This window comes from Psittacula echo, assembly GCF_963264785.1.
Source record: "Psittacula echo genome assembly, chromosome: 1".
NCBI classification, from domain to species: Eukaryota; Metazoa; Chordata; class Aves; order Psittaciformes; family Psittacidae; genus Psittacula; species Psittacula echo.
In genome coordinates this window covers 65,316,915-65,338,570 of record NC_137735.1, presented here as the reverse complement: position 1 = coordinate 65,338,570, position 21,656 = coordinate 65,316,915, and the positions used below count along the sequence as shown (strand labels likewise).

At 38.8% G+C, this 21,656-nt stretch overlaps 1 protein-coding gene across 7 annotated transcripts; it reads right to left on the bottom strand.

Annotated features, from left to right (window-relative positions):
* Positions 1 to 733: 733 nt before the first annotated feature.
* Positions 734 to 20,400, bottom strand: PRMT9 (protein arginine methyltransferase 9). Of its 7 annotated transcripts, none has more exons than XM_080637839.1 (14): positions 20,318 to 20,400; positions 19,893 to 19,981; positions 19,131 to 19,334; positions 18,483 to 18,631; positions 17,111 to 17,347; positions 16,368 to 16,535; positions 14,488 to 14,590; positions 13,226 to 13,332; positions 9,066 to 9,258; positions 5,182 to 5,365; positions 3,691 to 4,402; positions 1,794 to 1,947; positions 1,241 to 1,363; positions 734 to 1,047 (listed from the first exon to the last, which is right to left on the bottom strand). In XM_080637839.1, exons 3-14 carry the CDS (start codon positions 19,305 to 19,307, stop codon positions 832 to 834), a joined length of 2,523 nt encoding a protein of 840 aa, XP_080493965.1. In that variant the 5' UTR covers positions 19,308 to 19,334; positions 19,893 to 19,981; positions 20,318 to 20,400; the 3' UTR covers positions 734 to 831. The 7 variants fall into 7 exon arrangements, with proteins under 7 accessions (XP_080493965.1, XP_080493966.1, XP_080493964.1 ...); XM_080637840.1 differs by having other exon boundaries at positions 20,077 to 20,392; XM_080637838.1 differs by having other exon boundaries at positions 19,893 to 20,392.
* Between the last annotated feature and the right edge of the window lie 1,256 nt (positions 20,401 to 21,656).

Sequence of the window (21,656 nt, the reverse complement as noted above, 5' to 3'; positions counted from 1 at the left end):
TGGGATTCTAGAAAAATGCTTTGTGGATAGCACATTACACAGACTCCTATACATTAAACAGGCAGCACAGTACAAGGAAACTGGTTACAAAAATAGCTTGCTAAGAGTCTTCCTCATGTCTCCACAGAGGCAGAAACAAACAATGCTGAGGGAGCAGCTTTTGTTAAGTCTTCCATTTGGATATAAATTTAATAGAAGGAGCTTGTTACCTGCATTATACCGAAATGCAGTGCTATACAAGAGATGCAGGAGTACTGTGGTGACTGATGTAATACAACTTTCATATCCAGGCCCCTTTTACTACCAGCAAAGACTCATTCAGAGAATCAAAGAAATGTGTGAGCTTTACCTTCCAGTATACAACTTCAGTTATTCAACAGCAATCCTTTACAACTTTTTACTACTCTCTACGCATAACACTAGCTTGCAATATTGCAAGTGGAATGGCATTACAGTCCCTACTACAAGGCTGATAACATCTCAGTACACTTAAGTAGGAGGATGCTTTGGCAACCAAGAAATGTAACTACAGTTTGAGAAGCAAGGATTCCATCCTGAACAATCACAGCTGTTTATTTCTCGTACAGACATCTGATGCTTTTTTTCTGACTACAGATGATGCGGAAGCAAGCTGTAGACACTGCAATAGTGAGCATGGTAAGTTACCATTGGTAGACTTCAGCTTGCACCATAAGGTTTGCGAAGTATCTACTATGAAAGCAACACAAGAACCTTTTTGATCAGAATAAAATTTAATATAAGTTAACATCAGTGATGTCAGGAACACTCAATTTCTGCATAGGTAATTAACCACAAGTTGATTTACATTCTTCACCTTTTAACTGTAATACAAATATTGCTCTTATGGTGTTGAACATCAAGCGTAAGTTCATCTCCAACCTGAACTTGGAGTGGCTCATCAAGAACAACTGCAGCTTGTTTCCAGTGTGAGGACTCATCAGATGTATTCAAGCTATGTTCTTCATCAAGATATATGTGATACCAGAAGGGAATTGCAGTGACTTGGCCAGACTTACAAATTTGTACCTGAAAATATTTAAAGTATTAATTTAATCAGTTACCCCTTTTTCAAAGAACTAAGAAAATAAAGTAGTTCAAACCATTTCAGAGATACTTGCAGCCAAGTAAATTTTGTATTGACATTTTCAGCCAAGGTGAGCAATGAATGAGCAGCTCTGCAGGACAATTACACTTCTAACTTCATATATCAACAACTCACCTTCACCTTTCTGCTGGAGCTGTTCAACAGAGGGTTCATGAGATCGAGCCTTAACAGCTCTGCTGGCTTGCTCAAGGGTACACATGGTAACGTGGAGAGATCCAAATACACATGAACAGGTACCTAAAAGTACAGACCATAACGTTAGGCATCAGCCATTAAAAAGTGCAAAATTAATCAGAATGCAAAAGTTTCTAGGAATTACTGTAATCCCTGTAGGAGACAGCCCAAATGCAAAACACACCCTTTTAATCCCTTTTGAAACATGACTGTTGGAATACAAGGTGGTGAAAGAGATCATAACAGCACAGTCACTCTTCCGCATCTTTCATTACTCAGACAAAGCTTCTCCCATGCCAGTTCTAAAACAAATGTTACCCATTTTAGTTTATCTCAAGGTCCCTGTCTGGTCACACAGACCTCTCTTGATAACTTCAACAGTAAAAAGGAAAGTTTTAGCTCTTCAGTTCTCTTGCAGTTGATGCACAAACTAAACAGCTGGACACCTGCAGACTTTGAAACTGTGTCTGTAAGACACCCACCAACTTCATACCTTGAACTGGTTGATGAACGGGGCTATGTTAAACCCAAGAGTTGGTTCTGTTCCTCGAACAGCACTCTCCAGTAACAGAGACTCTGATTCTACGAGCATCCCATATACCAACACATACTGTGGGAAAATCTTCCCTCCACTGTGAAGTAAACACCTGTAAAGTGAGAGATTTCACCTCTAAAGCATGTCAATCAAAGGGAATTAAAACATTAACTACACTTAAGAAAGCACACTCCTCCTTCCTCTAAAGTCAAGCGCTCAGAGGCATTTCAGTTTGATCCCATTTGATCAGACAGCTATATCATACCAAAGGAAAACTTGTCATATAATACTAAGCTATGGAACTAAGTAATTTGTTCTCAGTGCCCATACTGGAAACAGTGATAGTCCAGTACCTGTAGGGGGCCTACAAGAAAGCTGGAGAGGGACTTTCTACACCACTTTGTAGTGACAGGGCATAGGGGAATGGCTTTAAAATGACAAAGGGGAGACTGAGATGAGATTTTAGGAAGAATTCTTTCCTGTGAATGTGGTGAGGCACTGGCACAGGTTGCCCAGAGAAGCTGTGGCTGCCCCACCCCTGGCAGTGTTCAAGACCAGTATGGACAGGGCCTTGAGCAACCTGATCTAGTGGAAGGTGACCTTGCCCATGGCAGGGGGATTGGAACTAGATCAGCTTTAAGGTCCCTTCCAACCCAAACCTTTCTATGGTTCTATGATATTTCAGTATAAAGGCAGTGAGATTTATACATAGCAGCAGCATCTAATACTGAAGAACTGGCAGGAATGCCTAATAAAAACTGGAAGTTGGGAAGTACATCAGGCTGGGAGGCACTGGTTAAGGAGGCAGCATAACATAACCATATGGAAACAAAACCTGCTGGGAATTTAAGTCACCCTTCTGTAAGTGTTGAACTAAAATGGACAGCAATACAGGAGACAGCACTTTTTCCTGAGAAAACAGCTGAGCCTTGCTTGTTCTCTTATTGCAGAGTATCACGCTGCTGAGAGCAGCAACATGACAGAAGCCTTCTTTCAGCACAGTATCAAACACCTCCAGTTCAAAAGATGTTGTTTTAGGTTTTCTTTTCCTACAGCATACCTCTTCATAGTAATCAGGTAGCTCAGTAATGTGCTATTGAATGTATTTTCACACCAACAGATTTGTGTATGACAAATGTCAGTAGTTTACCATGTGTTCTTGCAGCAAAAAAATTCAAGTAATCCAAAGATTCATTGAAAACTTTGAAAAGATAATGAACATTAATCATCTGGACTACTCTGCCATCACTAAGCAAGGAGACGAGCAGAGAAGATTCCCTGGCACCACAAAAGGGGATAAACCTGTTTCTCATTTACTTCTTTTAATACCCATTTTCATTACTTCATTCCTCTTGCTCTGCATTCTTTCCCACCTTCTCCTACCACAGCTAGCAGCTATCAACTCTGCTGCTGCTTCCCCGGCTGTTCTAACACCATGTGTTTATATTCATGCACATTGTTCCAACATCACTTTGACACGTATATTGATCTGGGCTTTTCTAACTTTATATTAAAAGCTACCTCAGTTATTACTAAGGTGCTGGCTATCCTAGGAACTTTTCTTGGGAATAAGCTTTTCCATTCATATTCTTGCATACACAGTATGAAAGTGAAACCTTGACACTTTTTGTAAAAGATACATGTACACAATAGTCACACCAGAGGCACTCTGGGAAGTTCAATCCCTTCAGAACAAAGCTTTTCCTGCTCTATAGAACCAACACAGCAGTAATTTCACAGTTAAAATTACTATTTTCAAAAGTTTTCAGGTAACTACTAGATAGTAGATAATATTAACTAGATAGCAGTTAATAGATAGTATTCTTAGGAATACTTCTGTCCATTTATACTGTACCTGGATATTGCAGCCTTTTCCATCACCTCCTGCTGGATTAAACCTGATGTCTCTATAACATCCAAGATAATAATACTCCACAATTTGTCTGATTTGGGTCTCTGTAGCACCACACTTTCATCTTCCAAGTGGCTGAGCCAAAACTCTAATGTTTCCTTAGGAAAATGGTTAGCTTCTGAAATTACATTAAGCGCTGCCTGATGCTGTTCTTTCTCAACAGAGCTGTAGGCTCTAACTGGTCCAAGTTTGCCAGCTATAATCGGCAGGATGGAAAAGCCTTCAGATACATCTAAAACATACAAAGGATCAGGAGCCGCATCTAGAAAGCTCTTGTTTTGATTCTCTTGGAGGTTCATCCCACTGCCATGTCCATCAACGTCCATGGACTGCAAGTCCTTACTGGGATTTAATGCCGACAGCACTTTGTCCATGGCAGCTTTAAAGCACTTGTGGTACAGTACATTGTTCAGCAGGGCTATTTCTGTGGATTCCAGCACACACACTTGAGCATTGCCATCTTGTTTGCTGGTTGTCTGAAGGCCAGCCAAGGCATCACATAGCTCAGCCTCATTGCCCAAACTCAGTGTGTCGTCCCTGTCACTGATGTCCATCCCATACTCAGAAGACAAAGAAGAAATCTTCTGGATCTTCAAGTAGCAGTCTTGGCAGCACACTTCCATCAGCACTGTATCTCCAGTCTTCACAGAATAATCTTGGCAAAACAGCACAAACAAGTCATGTCAGTTACTTAACAGCAAATAGCAGGGATGCAGCCATACAGTGCTTAAATTAACAAAACAAACAAACAAACAAGAGTATTCTCTCATTCATTCATTAGATGTTACCAGTGTGTATGAAAGAACTTTTCTAGTCTGTAGCCCACAAGCCAAAATCTATCATTGTGTGTTAAAATTTGCCTTAAACTGTCCCACACTAGGCAAAAATCCATTTATTCTCAAAATAAGCCTTTCCATGACAAACAGGTATTACTTTAAGTGTTCTGTCAACAGCAGAGTGGAACAAGAACCGGTAAATAAATTCCTTTTGCTTTAAAATGAAAAATACTAAATATTTACATTTTAATACTTCCTGTATCACAGAATGGCTTGGGTTGGAAGGGCAGGAGTGAGCAATTCCTACCTCACCTCCCTTTCACAAATCACATCTTGTCAAGTAGAGACAGTCAGTAGTCCCACTTTTTGGAGTTACTTCACAATGCATTTCATTTAGTATAGAAATAAAAACAACTTAATGAAAACCTCTCTCCCAGATCTTAAGCAGGCCCATGATTTGCTTCACAGCAGAGCCCCACAAATAAGCCCTGATGCAGGGACTGTGCATTACAGCCCACAAACATGATCAGGAACCACCTCACAGCTACCTGCTCCTGAACTTCTCCAAAACCTATTTGCTGCCACTACCTAACCTCTGAGATAGACTATCTCAAAACCAAAATGAAACCAAGTTAATGTACCACAACAGTGAACATACCAGGGAGGCCCTGCACAGGATAGACTGCCTGCTCCCAGCAAGTTTCCTCACTGGGACTTGTAGATAGAGCATGCTCATCATCAAGCTGTAGCACAAACCACACCACAACAGCATCCAGTATTCCTCCTTCAGTGACTGGCAGGTTGAGCTTCCAGGGCTTTCTAGTCGCAAGGCTTTTCAGCTCCTGACCAAAGTGGAAAGAGAGAAAAAGTGTCAAGAGTTTCCTTCTGTAAACAGAAGAAAGTTTTTTCTTACACTGGGTCATGCAAGTTTCTGCACCAATCCATGAGGGCACCTCAGAAAAATCTTGTTAACAGGTCACTACAATACCATTTTTTTGAATTATCATCATTAGTCAGTAGCATAGGAACTCTCTTCCCAAATGCAAGTGCAATTACCCACATGACTAACCCACATCCATCAGCTATTAAAGCAAACATGCCTACATCCAAGAACATACATATTTAAAAACACTGAAAACTTCAAGAAAGGCTTTAGCCTGGCAAGGCTTGCCTTATGAGAAGTAATAAAACTAGAGCCAGTCTTCTGGGCTGGATTCAATGTGCCAGTGCTTAGGCACATGCTTCACTTAAAACCTGGGTTCAGTCAGTTCTAGAAATAATGTAAGAACAAGCACTGAATTCACTTGAACAGAGTCTCAGCAACATCATTATAAAAACATTAAATCTGAGGGTATCTGCTATCAGGGCTACAGAGGCTTTGTGTAGAAGCTCAGGCATGTACAATTTCACTACTGGGAAGAACCATGATCTTCCTCAATGGGATCAGGTTATCAATTCTTCAGTACTCCTAAAAAAGTTTTGAATACATAACAGGAATTATGTCTTTTTCCAGGTAAAATTTATGCTCCTCAGTAATTGCCTTCTGCTACCAACATGAACCACACAAAAGGCCCAGCTTTAATGTCTCAGATGGTTTTGGCATAAACTAATTAATAGGAGGTCAAGCACAAGGGACCAAAGATTCTCTGAGTCACAACTTTCTGCTTAGTAACAGCCTTTTCTAAACATTCATCAGCTTTCTGATCTGCTTATGTCCTCTGTAAGTTTCAAACCGAAATACACAGGACAAAAGAGACCTTCCACTCTAAGAACATGAGTAGCTCTCACATGATGCAGTTTTTATCTCCCCTGACCTTTATTCACATTCTGTGTTCCCCAAGAGTTGGGCTACCACTCTTCTCACAATTGAGGAATAGCTGAACAATGCACACGTTAAAATTACTAAATGCTAATAAAGTTCATAGCAAGATCTCACTGTTCTTCAATAAAAGTGCTTTCCTTCTGTCATTTTTTCCTGTACATCTTCATCTGGAGAGGAGGAATAGTAGTAAGGCTTACTACCAGTGAAGCAAGAGAGCACAAGCACAAACATGCATCTGTTTCTCAGTTTCTAGGAAGTTATAGCTGTTTAGAAGTGTATTTGATATTAAAAAATACTCTTCTTGATTATTCCTCAAAAGCATTAGGCCCAAGGTTCTCATCCACTGGTCCTAGTAACTGTAGTGCTATATCCCTACCCTATTAAGTCATACACAAGACTTAAAAACACACCTGAGTGCAGTTATTTCAGCTTTCCCCCTCTCTACCATGCTGCATATCCCATTTTGATTCCTCACATTTGTCCACCACATAAAAGTTTTTCTATTATTTATGACAATTACAGACTCAAACAGCTCTAGCACAACACGATGCCAATCTGTCAGGTGTAGTTAAAGAGACAGCAAAAGAAAATAAAGCTATGATGCAGGAACAGGCAGTAAAACCCCATAATGATGCTATGCCACATATGCCTTCTGAATGAGAAAAAGATAGCTTGTATTAAAAAAAAATGATACTATAAACAGAAGGAAAAATTGCAGGAAAAAAAGCAATTATCAAATTTCCTGTGTCTTGAACCAGTTTCTCAAATACTCCACACAGTAACTTCTCATGAAAATTACAAACAGCCAGTATCTGTAATTGTTGGCAAGAGCACAGTTTCTTTAGGGCCTGAAAGTGAGACTGAGCTTTGATTACCAGCTGCTGAGGTAAACACTCACATCAACTCCCAGTGGCACTGGTCTGCTGTCAGCAAATACGCACACAGGTAGTACCTGGCTAGGTATGAGTGTCTGTAATTACAGCCACATCTCATTCCCCTGCCTGGGAGGAACCAAGCTGCTGCTGCTAATAATAGCACTAATAAAGTACTCAGCATAACTCAGGCTGCCTTTTGAATTTCAACTTATTGTTTCTCCGACCTGTATTAATGTCTTTGAAGCCTCTGACAACTTGGTTTAAGAGATACCATTGTACTGTATTTTAAGTCTTCTTTTCAGTTTTGTCAATTTAGGTCTGGATAGTTAGTACAAGCAGAACAAATGCCACATCCCTCTAATTCTTTGAAATACAAGCTTAGAAAAAGGGTATTTGAAACTACCTTCCTAGTGCCAAGTGATTTCTGATTTCAATTTCAATCTTTAGTAGGTAATTCTATTACTGTTTGTAAATATAGCAGGTTGTTGGGATTTTTTTTTTATTATTATTCTTCTAATAACAGCACAGACGAATTTTCTATTTTTTTATGTGCACCAACTGAAAATCCAGGTGTGGCCATGACAAAACTAAAAAGATCAAACAAACATCCCCAGGTTGAAAGTAACTTACTTGTGTTTCAAACTGCCATATTTGCTCACTGACAAAGTCACAACAAACAATAACCAATGATTCCAAATAAATTAACTGCATTTCTTCCCTTTACTGATATCTTGCAATTTCATGACAGCAACACCCCATTAGTCTACCTGAAACTTCAAAGGAACATTTCCGAAAGATGGCTTGAAAAGTAACACCATTCTTTACTCTTTAAATTACCTTTAGTTGTCTGCCAGCCTGCAGATGCTTAACAGTAGGCACCTCATATAACAGTAATAGTTTCTTATTGATGCTAGAAGCAGAAGCAACATTAGGTCACAGAGATTGCTCCCAGCAGTGTACTGAAGAGCCTTGTCTTATTTCACTTTTAATCTCAGGATGTCAGACAAGCCAACTAGGAAAAGCTATTGATTCAGAAAGACTGCAATTCCTGGCCAAGCAGAAGCCAAGAATAATTTCATTTATATAACAGAATCTATTTTAAGCTCTGACTCAATGCTAACTCCTCACCACAGGTCAATGAGAAAGAAGCACACCACAGATCAATGTATCATATTTTTAGCATGCTCAGCTGAAAGTGGCTGTGGTACCTGCCTTACAGTTCAGGCCTATTCAGTACACCCATGAAAACATATTTTGTGCAAAATACACAAAACAATGCTACCATATTTTAAAATGCCGTATTACAGAAATACTGTAAGATATCAAAGGAGCTGAAGGGTAGAATCAAGCTGGCTGAACAGGATAATTTCGTCATCTCCCCTCTCTTGCACATTTATCCATCAACACTTGCAAACATTTTTATGCCAGTTGTGAAAAACATCCTTACTTTTTTGTCTTCAAGAGCTTATTGAATACTCTAGAGGAATAAATTAACTCAGCTTCACAACTGCATAAATCATTAAAGATGGGTCTATTGCATCTTTCCTTTCCCTCTCTGTAGCAAGGCTGGCAGTTGTTTGATCCTAGGGTGAGCTAGTTTAGGGAACTAAACTATGACAAACAAACAAAAAACTCCACCTTCAAAACCTCAGAGACCGTCATCTGGTGACTCACATCACCACATGACTAGACAAATACCAAAATCAGCAGAGAATTTCACTGCAGATCTGCCAACTTCGCACTTGCAAACTGTTCTGAAACTGAACCCAGAAACTACATAACATACGGGGCTGTCATTATTCATAAATAGATTACTTATAAAGGACATAGAAAAAGAATCATTACCTGCAGATTGTTGAAATCCACTGTCATTACCTGACAGGGTTCTGTCAGAGGTACATAACCTCCAGGAATACGACTGAGCTTCTCAGTGGTGTAAGGTTCAACAGTCTCCTCTGAACCAGCAGAAGCATATGTTGGACTAAAGAACTGCACTGAATTTGACAAGTGCACACCAGCAATTTCTTGCATCCCCACTCTGGGAGTAAAAGGGAAAAAAGGAAGAAACGAAACTTCAAATAATTTGAAAAACAAAATAATAAAAAACTTTCCAGGCTTCATAAGTATTTCTAAACGCAGAGTGTAAGAATAGAAGACATAATAAAAGATAATAAAACAATTCTGTGGGTTTTTTATTATGTTCAGAGAAGCTCTAAAGTACAGAAAATGCACAACACTTTCAAGAATCAGAACTGAATGCTGTCACTAGGAACTGAGAAAAAGCGTGTGTGTCCTTTGTCAAAGGCCACAGACTTTTGTTCCCTTAAGTACAACTCACTGAGTCTTCACAGAGAACGAAAGAGAATATACCCTGTGATAATAAGAACAAATAAGGCTTTTCTTCTGCTGCTGCATTAGAAAGGTAACAAGGGTGCTTCTTTCAGATGAGCAGAATAGTCAGAACAGATAGATATACAATAGGAAAATGCATTTTTGGAGTCTCTGACTTTCATTTTGCAGTACTTTTATGTATTTTTCAAACACAATATATGCACAGTAAGGTATTTCTCTTAGTTACAGAGCTGCAAAGAATGCCCCAGCAGAGATTTCTAGGTAAAAGGCTTTGACAACTCAGAATACATGCATCCTCTCTTCTAAGACAGAAGATCAGCTAGGTTTCTAGAAACAGCCAAAAAACTTCAAAGAATGCCATAACTGCTTTAAATCGATTACATACACTGCCAGCCTCTTAGGTCTGAGGACTTAAGGTATATTCCTATTTTCAAAGTATGGGTCAGGAAGTTATGCAAGTCATGCACAAGTCACACTTTAGATTATCCTGAAAAAGTGTATCTGCCTGTGAAGGACTTCATGCTTCCCATTTCAATGGGAGCTATCAAGCACATCTGCATTCTTACAGTGAAATCTATCACTCAGCAGTTGAAATGACAACTAGTTAAAATTTGATTTCTAGAGCTACTTTAAATTCTGAATTCCTTTCACAGGAACCTTCCCTCCCTGCAAAAGCTCTCCCTACAACCAAGTATGATCAGGCAGGCTCTCTGGTAATGTTCTCAGATATAGTCATCTTGAAGCTCTCAATTGCAGAATCAGGTAAGTTGCCCCTTATCATTTCCTGGATTCTTAGGCAAATATATTCTATCAATTATGCATAGCTAAAATACAAAAATAAATCAGGTTCCATCTTTGGAGCCAATTCTCTAGCAATTAAAGCATATATGGCATATAGAAAGCATGAAGTAGCAAGTACTTCACAACACGTGCTAAAAAATACAGTCATGAGAATCTTCTCACCTGCTCAATGAAGTAATTTAGATATTCTAACAAGGATGAGACTTTTCTCCTTCATTTGAAATTCAATCCATGTATTATTTTAAAAGAAATACAACCAAACAGAACAGCTGCTGTACAAAAACTGTATTGTGGAAAAGGTCAGCAGATTATTACATTTTTATGAACCCTTCTGGCTTCAAAATATAGCACAAAAGTAGAGCCATTTCATTGCCCCTCTCTCTCCAGGACCTAATTGACTAAAAATTAAACATTAAAACCCCCTGCAACCTGTAATTCTCACAGTGACTTGAATCAGTAAATTAACCCATATTCTGGCATTTTTATTCAAAATGACCAAATGTAGACACACTAATGTAGCACATAGAATCATAGAATAGTTAGGGTTGGAAAGGACCTTAAGATCATCTAGTTCCAAACCCCCTGCCATGGGCAGGGACACCTCACACTAAACCATGTCACCCAAGGCTCTGTCCCACCTGGCCTTGAACACTGCCAGGGATGGAGCACTCACAGCTTTCCTGGGCAACCCATTCCAGTGCCTCATCACCCTTACAGTAAAGAATTTCTTCCTTATATCCAATCTAACCTTCCCCTGATTGAGTTTGAACCCATTACCCCTTGTCCTGTCACTACAGTCCCTGATGAATAGTCCCTCCCCAGGATCCCTATAGCCCCCTTCAGATACTGGAAGGCTGCTATGAGGTCTCCATGCAGCCTTCTCTTCTCCAGGCTGAACAGCCCCATCTATGATCTCCTAGAACACTGTTTCTACTATTGCATATGACTCTCGAAAGATACCTACTTCCAACTTGAAAACCAATATGCAGTACACTCTGGTATCTTAAAACTTTAGTGGAAGTCTAAACTTATCCTTACTAGAACTCAAATCTTCTCACAAGTCTGTCAGTTGATTTATTCTTCTGAAAGTAAACACATTTCACATGGATATGAAACAACTGCCTCAAAGAGGGAACAATGACTTAGGAAAATTCAGGATGTTTTCAGGAAAATTACAGCTAATCCTAAAAGAAAATGAAGTAAAAAATTACACAACACCACAGCAGAGTTGGGCCCTACAGTCATTCTTGGAGACGCAAGCAATGAGTACAAGCAGCACCAGCTGTAGTAAAGAAACATTACAGTTACTCTAAATCATTAGGTAATGAAGCCACACTAAGCAGCAAACCAGCACAAAACTTGTTGTAAAGCTGGCACACAGAATTACAAAAAAACTGGTACAGTTTATCTAGAATTTTACTATATCCTAAGATAAAAAAAAAAAAAAAAAAAAGAGACAGAGCAGAGGAAATGCAGCATAACTTTAAATTGCTAAAACAAAGGGATAGATGATCCAATCAGCCACAGATAGGTGGTATATGCAATATGATAGATGATATGCAAGATTATCAACAACTGGAGTGAGAGGGGTTCCCTCCCTCAGTAAGGTGAATCAGTGTTTCACTACGCATCCTGCTCAGAGAAGAAACCACCACCCAAATTCCAAAGTTTTGCTGCAGATTATGAACACACTTAAGGAAGTGTGGAGACATGCACATTTGACTTATTCAGAGATCTGTATAGTGTAAATCTGAGAATAGGCACATGTTTTCCATAAAGCTTAATAGCACTTGTTAAAATAAACTTAAGGCAAGCATTCTTACTGGAGCAAAAAGGGATCTCAAAACTATAAAGGCAGAAAAACTAAGTGACGTTTTTCTTCCTATAGTATATAATTAACTTGTGGCAATCATTTCAGTCCTACCAGCCACCTGACCTTAAGCTATACTATTAGAACAGATTGTTAATTCAACAATCCAAACTTTACAGTACATTCATTTTCATCCTGAAAGTCATGCCATGTTTTAAGGCAATATCCGATCTTTCAACTGATGAATAATTAAATTCTAGAAGGAGGTTCTTCTATGCTCATCAACTATGGGAACTTCAGTCTCTTTCTGGCTATTGTCCAGGTCTACTGCATTAGAAATGGCACTGATGCAGCCTGGCTGTTTTCCATTCAGTACATTGAAGATCTTGCGAAAGTTACTGTTCTCTTTGATCTCCGATAAATCCTGAACAAAATACATCAAGTCCTAGCCTCTCAGGCAGAGACTGCCTCCATGCAGTGATACTGTGCTAGAAGAGGAGAATAAAAATTACTATCAAAGTAACTTATACACAGAACAATTCCACCAAAGAATCCCTACTGTATGCTAGCTGAGAATTAGGCAAGGCACACATTCAGAAAGATAAGCTAGGTGGGGTTAACACTTCAGCTTTACAAAACCCTACCCTCATCTTCTGAAAGGGTTACATCCAGCAGCAAGGTATAGAGCAGATTATAAAGCAAGTAAAATGAGGATAAAGGCCAAGTGATAATCCAAGAATCTTCAATACAGAAATTGAGAAGTAATTTTACTTTTAAGGAATTAAAAGTCTTTAGTATATGTTAGCATGTGTGCCAGCATAACTGAAAATCAAGTATTTCTTTTGAAGCATGCAGAAAGTCTGAACCACAAGGGGGTAGGATGAAGGAAGGAGTGTGAGAACAGAAATCTTTTCAGCAGAACAGATAATCAGCCATTCAAAAAATAAAGAGAACAGTACATGAAAAATCCTCAATAGAAACCACTGATCTTTCTTCCCAAGTAACAAATATGGGTTTGAACTGTGCTGGAGTTTAAACATACCTGTGATGTCTACGTATCTCTTTGCATTCTACTGCCATCCCAAATATTGTAGCACTTGCAGGAATAACTCTGCCATAGTCTCCAGTACTGAAATCTTGATTTTTAGGCTGTGAAACATAAGCAACAACATGCAATGAGACAAATCAATTTCCACCATTACTGCAAGGCCTAGGTTAATTAATTAAAAATCATTAATGAGCCATTGAAGATTACAGTTGAAACATCAGAAAGTTACTGGTGACTAGTAAAGTTTCTGGTCTTCGCCATTCCAGCTGACCACTTAAGAAGTTTCTTAAATACGGTGTTTCAATATATCTATGCATCAGGCTTACTTTTCAGTCTCTACTTCTTCTGTGTAATTCTAGAAGTATTTTTTAATTAGTATCCTGCTAGAATATATTGAAACATTTGAGGACCTTTCCTTAATGCATCATTCCTACACTTAACACTAGAGGTCATCAGTTGCAGCTCAATAGAATACTAAAGGTTTCAGCCAGGTAAGACTTTTAAAAATTAGTTGGAATCAAGGCAACATCAAAACAAAAGCTAAGTCCTTCTATTTCATAAGGCCTAACAGAGGTTAACTCATACATGAATTATCATATTACTTTGCTTAACATATGCTAGATAAAATGCCAAACACAAAGTAAAATCCAAGACCCAGTAGAACTGTTCAGTCTTCCAAAAAAGTTCAAAGTTAGCAAAAATAAAGAGCATAAACATATGGCATATTTAGCATATCATAACTGACTGTTCCCTAATGCTATGATGAGAATAATTCTGCTGTAATGTATCATTTTCTGCTTAGACCGACAACTTACTAGTTGATATCTCAAAATGACCAGGTTGTAATCATGATTTCAGGAAAGCAGTGCCTTTAAAATACACACAAACCCCTTCAGTGTTATTTACTAGCCGGAGGATGGGGAAGGAATGAACAGTGATCAGGAGTGACACATCTCCGTATGACAGAAGGTTCTACCAGCGAAACATGCACTGCGACTACCTGCCTGCCCAGAACACAAGCTCACGGAAGTAAAACGTATGCAGTTGCCTCATTGCCTTTCACTAAAATCAAATTCACTGAACAAACCCAGATCACCCATTTTTAAAATATCAATATGCATAAAATATTTACAAGACAGTAGTTCCTCATTCACGTATTTCTGCGAATATAGGCACATGCACACATGCGCACACACAGTAATATCTACCAAACAAAACAGGAATCCTATTTATATGTATATACCCACATCACCCACCTTTGGTTGTAAAAGCAAATGTTCCCAAGCATGTATCAAGCTCTCCACAATTCCTTCTCCAAATAAACCAGCATCAACTGTTTCTGTGACAACCAAGGAAACTCTAGATAAGAAAAAGAGCACCATAAAATACACTGTGTAACACACATTCCTGTCAACAATTATTCTTCTAAAGAAAAAAACCCTACCACATCAGCATGAACTCAGAGCAAAAATTCTACCAGTGTTCTGAAGTTTCAATACAGATAGGCAACTTAATTCTTCCAACAAATGACATGTTTTGATTTGTCAGAAGTTATTCAAGATGCAGATACAAGAGAATAAATACTGAGCAAGGGTTTATCATAAAGCTTCTTGTTCAACATTTCTAAATAAATTGTATGGCAAGAATCTAGCCAAAACAGGAAGATGTTGCAGCCTAGGCACACAGCCAGTGATACTGCAGAACATGTATTTTTTCTGCATCTTGTGCAAGAATATATATCCATGCATGCATGTTAAAAAAGAATTAAAAAAAAAAAACCCAAACATAAAACTGTAATTAAATCACAAATTATTACATGGACTACCAGACCCTACTGTCCTATACCCTTTGGATTTAAACTAAAACACATAGCATGGTAAGACATTTCCTGAACAATTTACTCCTGACAGATGAAATCCAGTAACTCATCATATACACTAAGAGATCAGTTACTGTACCTCAGCTGACAAGACAAGGCTTGACTAGCATGCTAAACCAATGGAGCTTCATCATATCAGATTACGAGCCTGTAGCGTCACCAGACACTCTGTTAGTAATTAGAAATAAAATTGTTTCCTTCCCACATTTAACCTGCATACCTCATGGTGGTAAACTGAAATGATAAACCAGTCTTCACATGTACCAAACCAAACCAAAAAACTCTCAGATCTCTACCTGCTAGAAATTTGCAGATCCTCCTGAAGAACTCCCGCAGGACTGGACAGTGAGCAAGGAGGAGCAGGGTAGCATAGAAAGCCTTGATCATGCATGCTTACAGCTGTTATAATGATCAAATTCTAATTTGCCAAGAGCAATTCCAAGCTGCTCATTTGACCCAGTATGCTTTACTGTGCTTTAGAAGACACTACTCAACATTGGAAGATCAGCTACTCAATTTTTCAAAGCACATAAATATCTGCTATGCAGACAGGTGCATAGATGTGTATACAGAAACACAAACCTATTCTCACAGGACAAATTGCAACACAGTAAGGTGCTGACATTCACAGTTCGAGTCAGCCCAACCACGACCAGCCTTCCAGATGCAAACTACACACATCATGTGGCACCTCCTTGCCTCCAAAGTAGCACTCTCCTTATGAGATACTGGAAAGGGGAGGTTTTCCCTCAATGCTTGATCACAAGAGGCAAACAATCTGCAACTTCAGATCTCACTGACACACACAGAAGTTGACATGAAGTTGCAGGATGTGGAATGCCCCAGAAACAGTCTTCCTTTGCAGGCCGTTACATACCTCCATCCTATTCATGGGCTGCAGAAGTAAGCCAAAGTTGTTAAGTATAAAAGAGTGTTAAAATAATTTTTATAATGTATTAATCTAGTTTTTCTCTTCTTATTGCTGCAATATAATTGTAAATGCATCTGCCTCAAAGCCTCCAACATCATGGAATTAAACTCCTTGATTTATGACACTGTTGATCTACCACAGAAATTAGTATGATCTAAAGAACATGTCATCATTTCTACACTGCTCTATAAAAACATAAAACATACAGAGAAGCTTCTCACATTATGGGCAATAGCCAAAGTTATTTCTTGTTTAGGTCACAGGATATTTTCTATCTTCTTGAAATTAAGAGCAAATAAAAATCACAACAGTGAGTTACAATGTACCTTTCAGGTATGTGCTTTGGAATTTCTATATCAAGTGACTTCAAATGCAGAAGTTTGATCTTTCTTTCCATGTTATTTGCTGCCACCACATCACGGGCTAGTTCATACATCGTCTTTGACAACTCACAGGCATAGACAAGGGATGCTCCTGCCTTTTTTGCAAACATACTGAAAAAAACCAAGAATCCAGGCTTTTACTTAAAATGATTAAAACTGGAGGGGAAAGCATGACAATATACTGAATTTTATTAAGTCCTACTTCTGCATCTGCTTCACATTCTAAGAAAACAGTTAAAAGTTTAAAAATCACCATTAAGTGAACTAGTATCTCTTGTGTTAATATTGATACTGCACAAATGAATATCCTCTTGATATGCTATCATAAAAAAATAAATAAATTGAGGTAGCATAATGATACTCCCCCAGCTATGCTAAATTCACTCTTCATACTAGACTCAATACTTAAAGATGGGACACATCACATTACAACTGCAAAACCAACACCAGTAATTAAATTTATACAGCAGATATTGGCAAAAAAGCTTCTGCAACAATTTTAAAACAGGGGTTCAAAAAACACTGCTAGACACTAACCTCCAGACTGACATATGAAAGCTTTGTTTTCTTTAAGTTTTGTCTCAATAAAAGGCATGGAAGTATTTTTTTCCCACTAGCAACCAGATTTTGAGAGACAACAAATATGCTTCTATTAAGTTCATGTTAAATATGCACTTCTGACATACCTCAAAATACCTGTTCCTGTTCCAATATCAAGGACAGATTTACACCCTGAATAGACAGCATTCTCAATTGCTTTTAGGTAAGTAAGGTTCCTCCTGGTATCATTGAGCATGATGAAGTGCCAGCGTTCTACAAGCCAGTTCGCAACACGGTAAAAATTCTCCTTTGCATCAGCAAAGTCTGGGTTAAGTTTCACTGCTTTATGAAAATATCCAGCTGCTTCGTCTCGAAAGCCCATTCTAATAGTCAAGATGACAAATAGAAAGTATGCATTCAGCTGCTACACATTTGTAAATATCTGCGGGTCTGTAAAGAGGTCTTACAGCAGTTAAAAGACAATGGAAATATTTTGCTTTAGTTAGAAAGATTATCTTTAGAAACACTGATACTAACTTCTGAAAAAGAATGAATTTACAGCTCTACATCAAATCACTTTAAAATGCAAACGTAGTCCAAAAATACCATTTTGTGCACCAGCTTTCATCTACATCCTTCGACAAACTAGAACAGGTTTTACAGGAACTTACTGCAACAATAGGACATCAGCAAGTTGCAATCCAGTCTCACAGATTTTCAACTCAAGAGAATGCTACAAACCCCAAAACTGCTTTACTCTATTCAACTGGACATACTTCAAAGCAAGTAAATTCTGACTTGCCAGTGCTCACATTAAGTAGCAATTTTTAAAACTGAATTATGAACCTGAAGCAAGTTTTTATAATACTTATAGGATAGTCTCAAATCAGGCAGCACTGAAAAAAACAAAACAAAAAATCTATAAAATGCAAGAAACATGTATGTTTTAGTACAATGCTGGGAGAATTGTTCCTTAAAACACAGTAATCACAAAAAGAAAACCTAATTAAAACTATCTGGATCATCCATGACCTATGATTTCAATCTTAAATTCCAACCTCAGAAGATTTTGGAACCCTGAGCAGCAACAAATCACCATACTTTGGACTGTTCAGAGAAAGCAGGAAAAGAATGCTTTACATTAATAAACAAAAGCATACGCTCCAAACATTTAAGAACAGCCTACATAGGACACACATGACCAGCTTCTTCACTTCAGAGGTCTGTTATATGTGACCTCAGGAAGGACCAGCATTAAAAAACAGCATTAAGAGGCAGCAGTGCTCAGGGATCTAAGAAGAAAGAAAGATTTTTTTTTTTCCACTTATGCTCTGACTATCAACATGTATTTTAACACTGGCTACTCTTTTAAGCTGACAGTTTTGAAGTCCAACACTACACACTACACAGCATACACTTGCGTTTTGTTTTAAAAACTTTTTATCTGCTATGCTAAATTAGGCTTTCTTAACATGCAAATGTGAACCTTACAAAAACTGCATATACATTACTACGAACCTGAAAAGATGTTCTCCCATACTATTACATATCACTTCATCGTCTGGGTACAGTTCAAGTGCTTGCTCATAACAGTTAAACAGATCTTGGATCCGCGCCAGAGAATCTAGCTCTTCTGCCCATTTAAAGAGAGTAAACTGAAATGTTTCCTAGAAAATAAAACACATACCACTGAGTTGCTGGTAGTTACGAGAAATAGGGAATCGAGCCCTGAAAATATCTAGAGGTATCCTGACATGCACCTGAACACTCTCATTTCCCTAAGCAGCAGCATACAATTGTTTGCTATCATCCCAAATTAGCTGGCTCACTTGAAGAAGCAGAAATAAGCTCTCAAGTATCACCACCCAGCAGCATATGTATACTAAGAGCCTGCAGACTATACTACAAGCCAATACTAATAAGGCCTTATTTTTATTAAACTTAGTTGACACACACAGACTAAAACTGTATCACTTCTCTTCCCACATGCATACAAAGCTTATTCAACAAGTTACTGACTGTATTTTTAATGCTTTCTGCTTCTATTTTGAAGACTAAACAGGAGAATCAGTTACATACAACAAATCACAAGCACAAAAGGTGTCAGAAAGCCTCAAGAGGAATACAGTAAATAAAAGTGCTTCAAGCAATTCAAAGTGCACTTACTTTTACACTAGTTTTTAACTCAGGAGCTAGATTTAGTACCAGGAGATAGTGAGCATATGCAGTTCCAAAATCCTGGTCCTCCAAGCAATGCTGAGCACTCTGCAAAGACCTGGAAACCAGCTCCCGCCTGCCAGCTTCCTGACCACCTCTGTGAATTTTAGAGTTAGAGTTGGGCATCCTAAAAGCTGCAAATACTCGCTCTTCCTAAATAAAATAAAATAAAAAATAAAAAAAAAAGGTGTGTATCCTGTAGACCAAAAACGTTGCACACATTTTAATTTTCACTGACATTAGTAAAGACATCATCCTCCCTCCCCACCAAGTACTAAGCATTCAAAACCATGGTAATCTTTATGCCACTGATAATTCCATCAACTTCAAAATGAGTGTCTACCATTCAAAAGTCAAGCACACATCATGTTTATGTTAGATCAGGGTAATCTGGGCAAGCTTACACTTCTTCACTTCTTAAAATTAACTTTTATAATACATATTTTAGCATGTCCCTGGCCAAATACTGGACAAACACCAGAAGTTCATGCACTCATCATGCACACAGTTTTATGATCGACCACGAAATCTGCAGGTCAAAACTCCACTTCAACAACAGTATCTTCATAAAGCAAAGCCTCCCAGAGAAAGAGCTGATGAGCTCACAGTTCATTTCACACAAGACAACATGACTACTTTTCCCCTTAAGAAAACATGAAAGAGTTATGAGAATTAATACGCACATTTTTACAATTTTTAACGCTTACTTACATAGGAGTGCCTAATACCGCGTTTCGGATTTTCAGATGTATCTTAAAGCTGAAGACTGCGCGCGTCTTCAGCTGTTACATGGAGAAAGACTGTTAAGAAACACAGCGCCATCACAACCAGGCTTTTTATTTTCCTTAAAACAAACAAACATCGGCCACGTTTCAAGCAAGCACCAGCAACATACTCAAGGGCATGCAAAACCAGGGAGTGCCGCGCAAACTCGCCTGCCGTACGGATTTAGGGGCCCCGGGAGAGCGAGAACGAGGGGGCTGCGGGAAAGTCGGCCAGGCCGCACTACCCCCAGACACTGCCCCACTCGCAGGATGAGCCCCAGGCCCCTGCCACGGCGCAGGGAAAACAGCAGGGTAGGGTGGGGGTCTTCCGTGGCGCTAGACCGGGGAGCCGAGTGCTCCCAGGGCCATCACCTGCTCGGCACGGAACAGAACTCCCGAACACACCAGCCACGCACTTCGCGCCGCCGCCGCCATCTTACAGCTGGGCAGAGGTCATAGCGCATGCGCACGGCCGCTAGCGCAGTTGGCAGGTGACCGCTGAAGGGAGTGCCTGCCGCCCCATATGTCTCGGTGTGGTTTTTAGGTACAGAACAAGATTCCCTGGATTTAGCTTAACTATGCTGCCCAACTAAAGGGTGATAGTGTGGGGGAAAAGAAAATATTAGCACCTGTGGAATATGGAGAGAGAGAAAAAAACGAAACATACAGGCAGTTATCACCTGTGAGTGATAGTGAGCTGGAGTGTATCAAACACTGTAATGAGCCACTATTTCCAATACCATGATTCTGCAAACTTGTTCAACTGTATTTTTTTTTTTTTTGTCAGAGCAAATGCCAGATGGATAGCATAAATGCCTTATAGTGCCTATTTTCAACCATAAATGAAGTAGTACTGTGTGCTAATTTGACTCATTTGTGGGAGAAGATTGCTAAAAAGGGAGTTCCAAATCCTTGGAATTTGCAAGAGTATTTGTTAATCTCATACAACTTTTTAATGGAATGCTACACATGGGGAAAAAAAAAAAAAAGGCAAACCAAAAACCAGTCACAGAATATAAAGTTTGTAACACTGAAAAAGCATACAATTACATACTATAGCAATTTGTTGGGTAAAGCTTGTGCTGTAAAGGAGCACCAGAAAGGAATTACTTTTACCTGACAATCTACATGATTGCCATAATAATCATCAAATTGATTTACAGTAGAATAAATAAATAATGTTGGTCTGCATCATAGATGGTCAGAGATTAGTCTGTTTCTATCTGTACCCTTGATGCTGGAGAGCAGAAAGAGCATGCAGCTTAGCAGTGCCTCATACGGACATAAGGCCCTAACATCAAGCAAGCTAAGTCACACACAAGATGGGAGTTAGTAGCAAACTCAATAAACCTATGACAGGACTTTTATCCTCATGGAGGCAAAAGTGCTTAGACAAGAGAAGAAACTACAATACCTTGGAATAGATGCTGTTGCCAGCAACTCAACACAGCTGCTTGCTACAAATGGTGGGAGCCAGTATCAATGCTCTGTAATAAAATGTCAATAAAACTAAATTTACTAGTTTCTAACCCATCTTTCTATAACATACAATCAGCCATGGATCAGAACAGTATTTTCTGAAAATCAGGATGTCAAGGTGACCAGACAAGAACATAAGGAAGCAAAACATGCGCTATGCTGGTGTGTGCCTATTGTATAAAATGACATGAAGAGTCATTTCACATTTTCTGAAACCATGCCTGCAATGAAT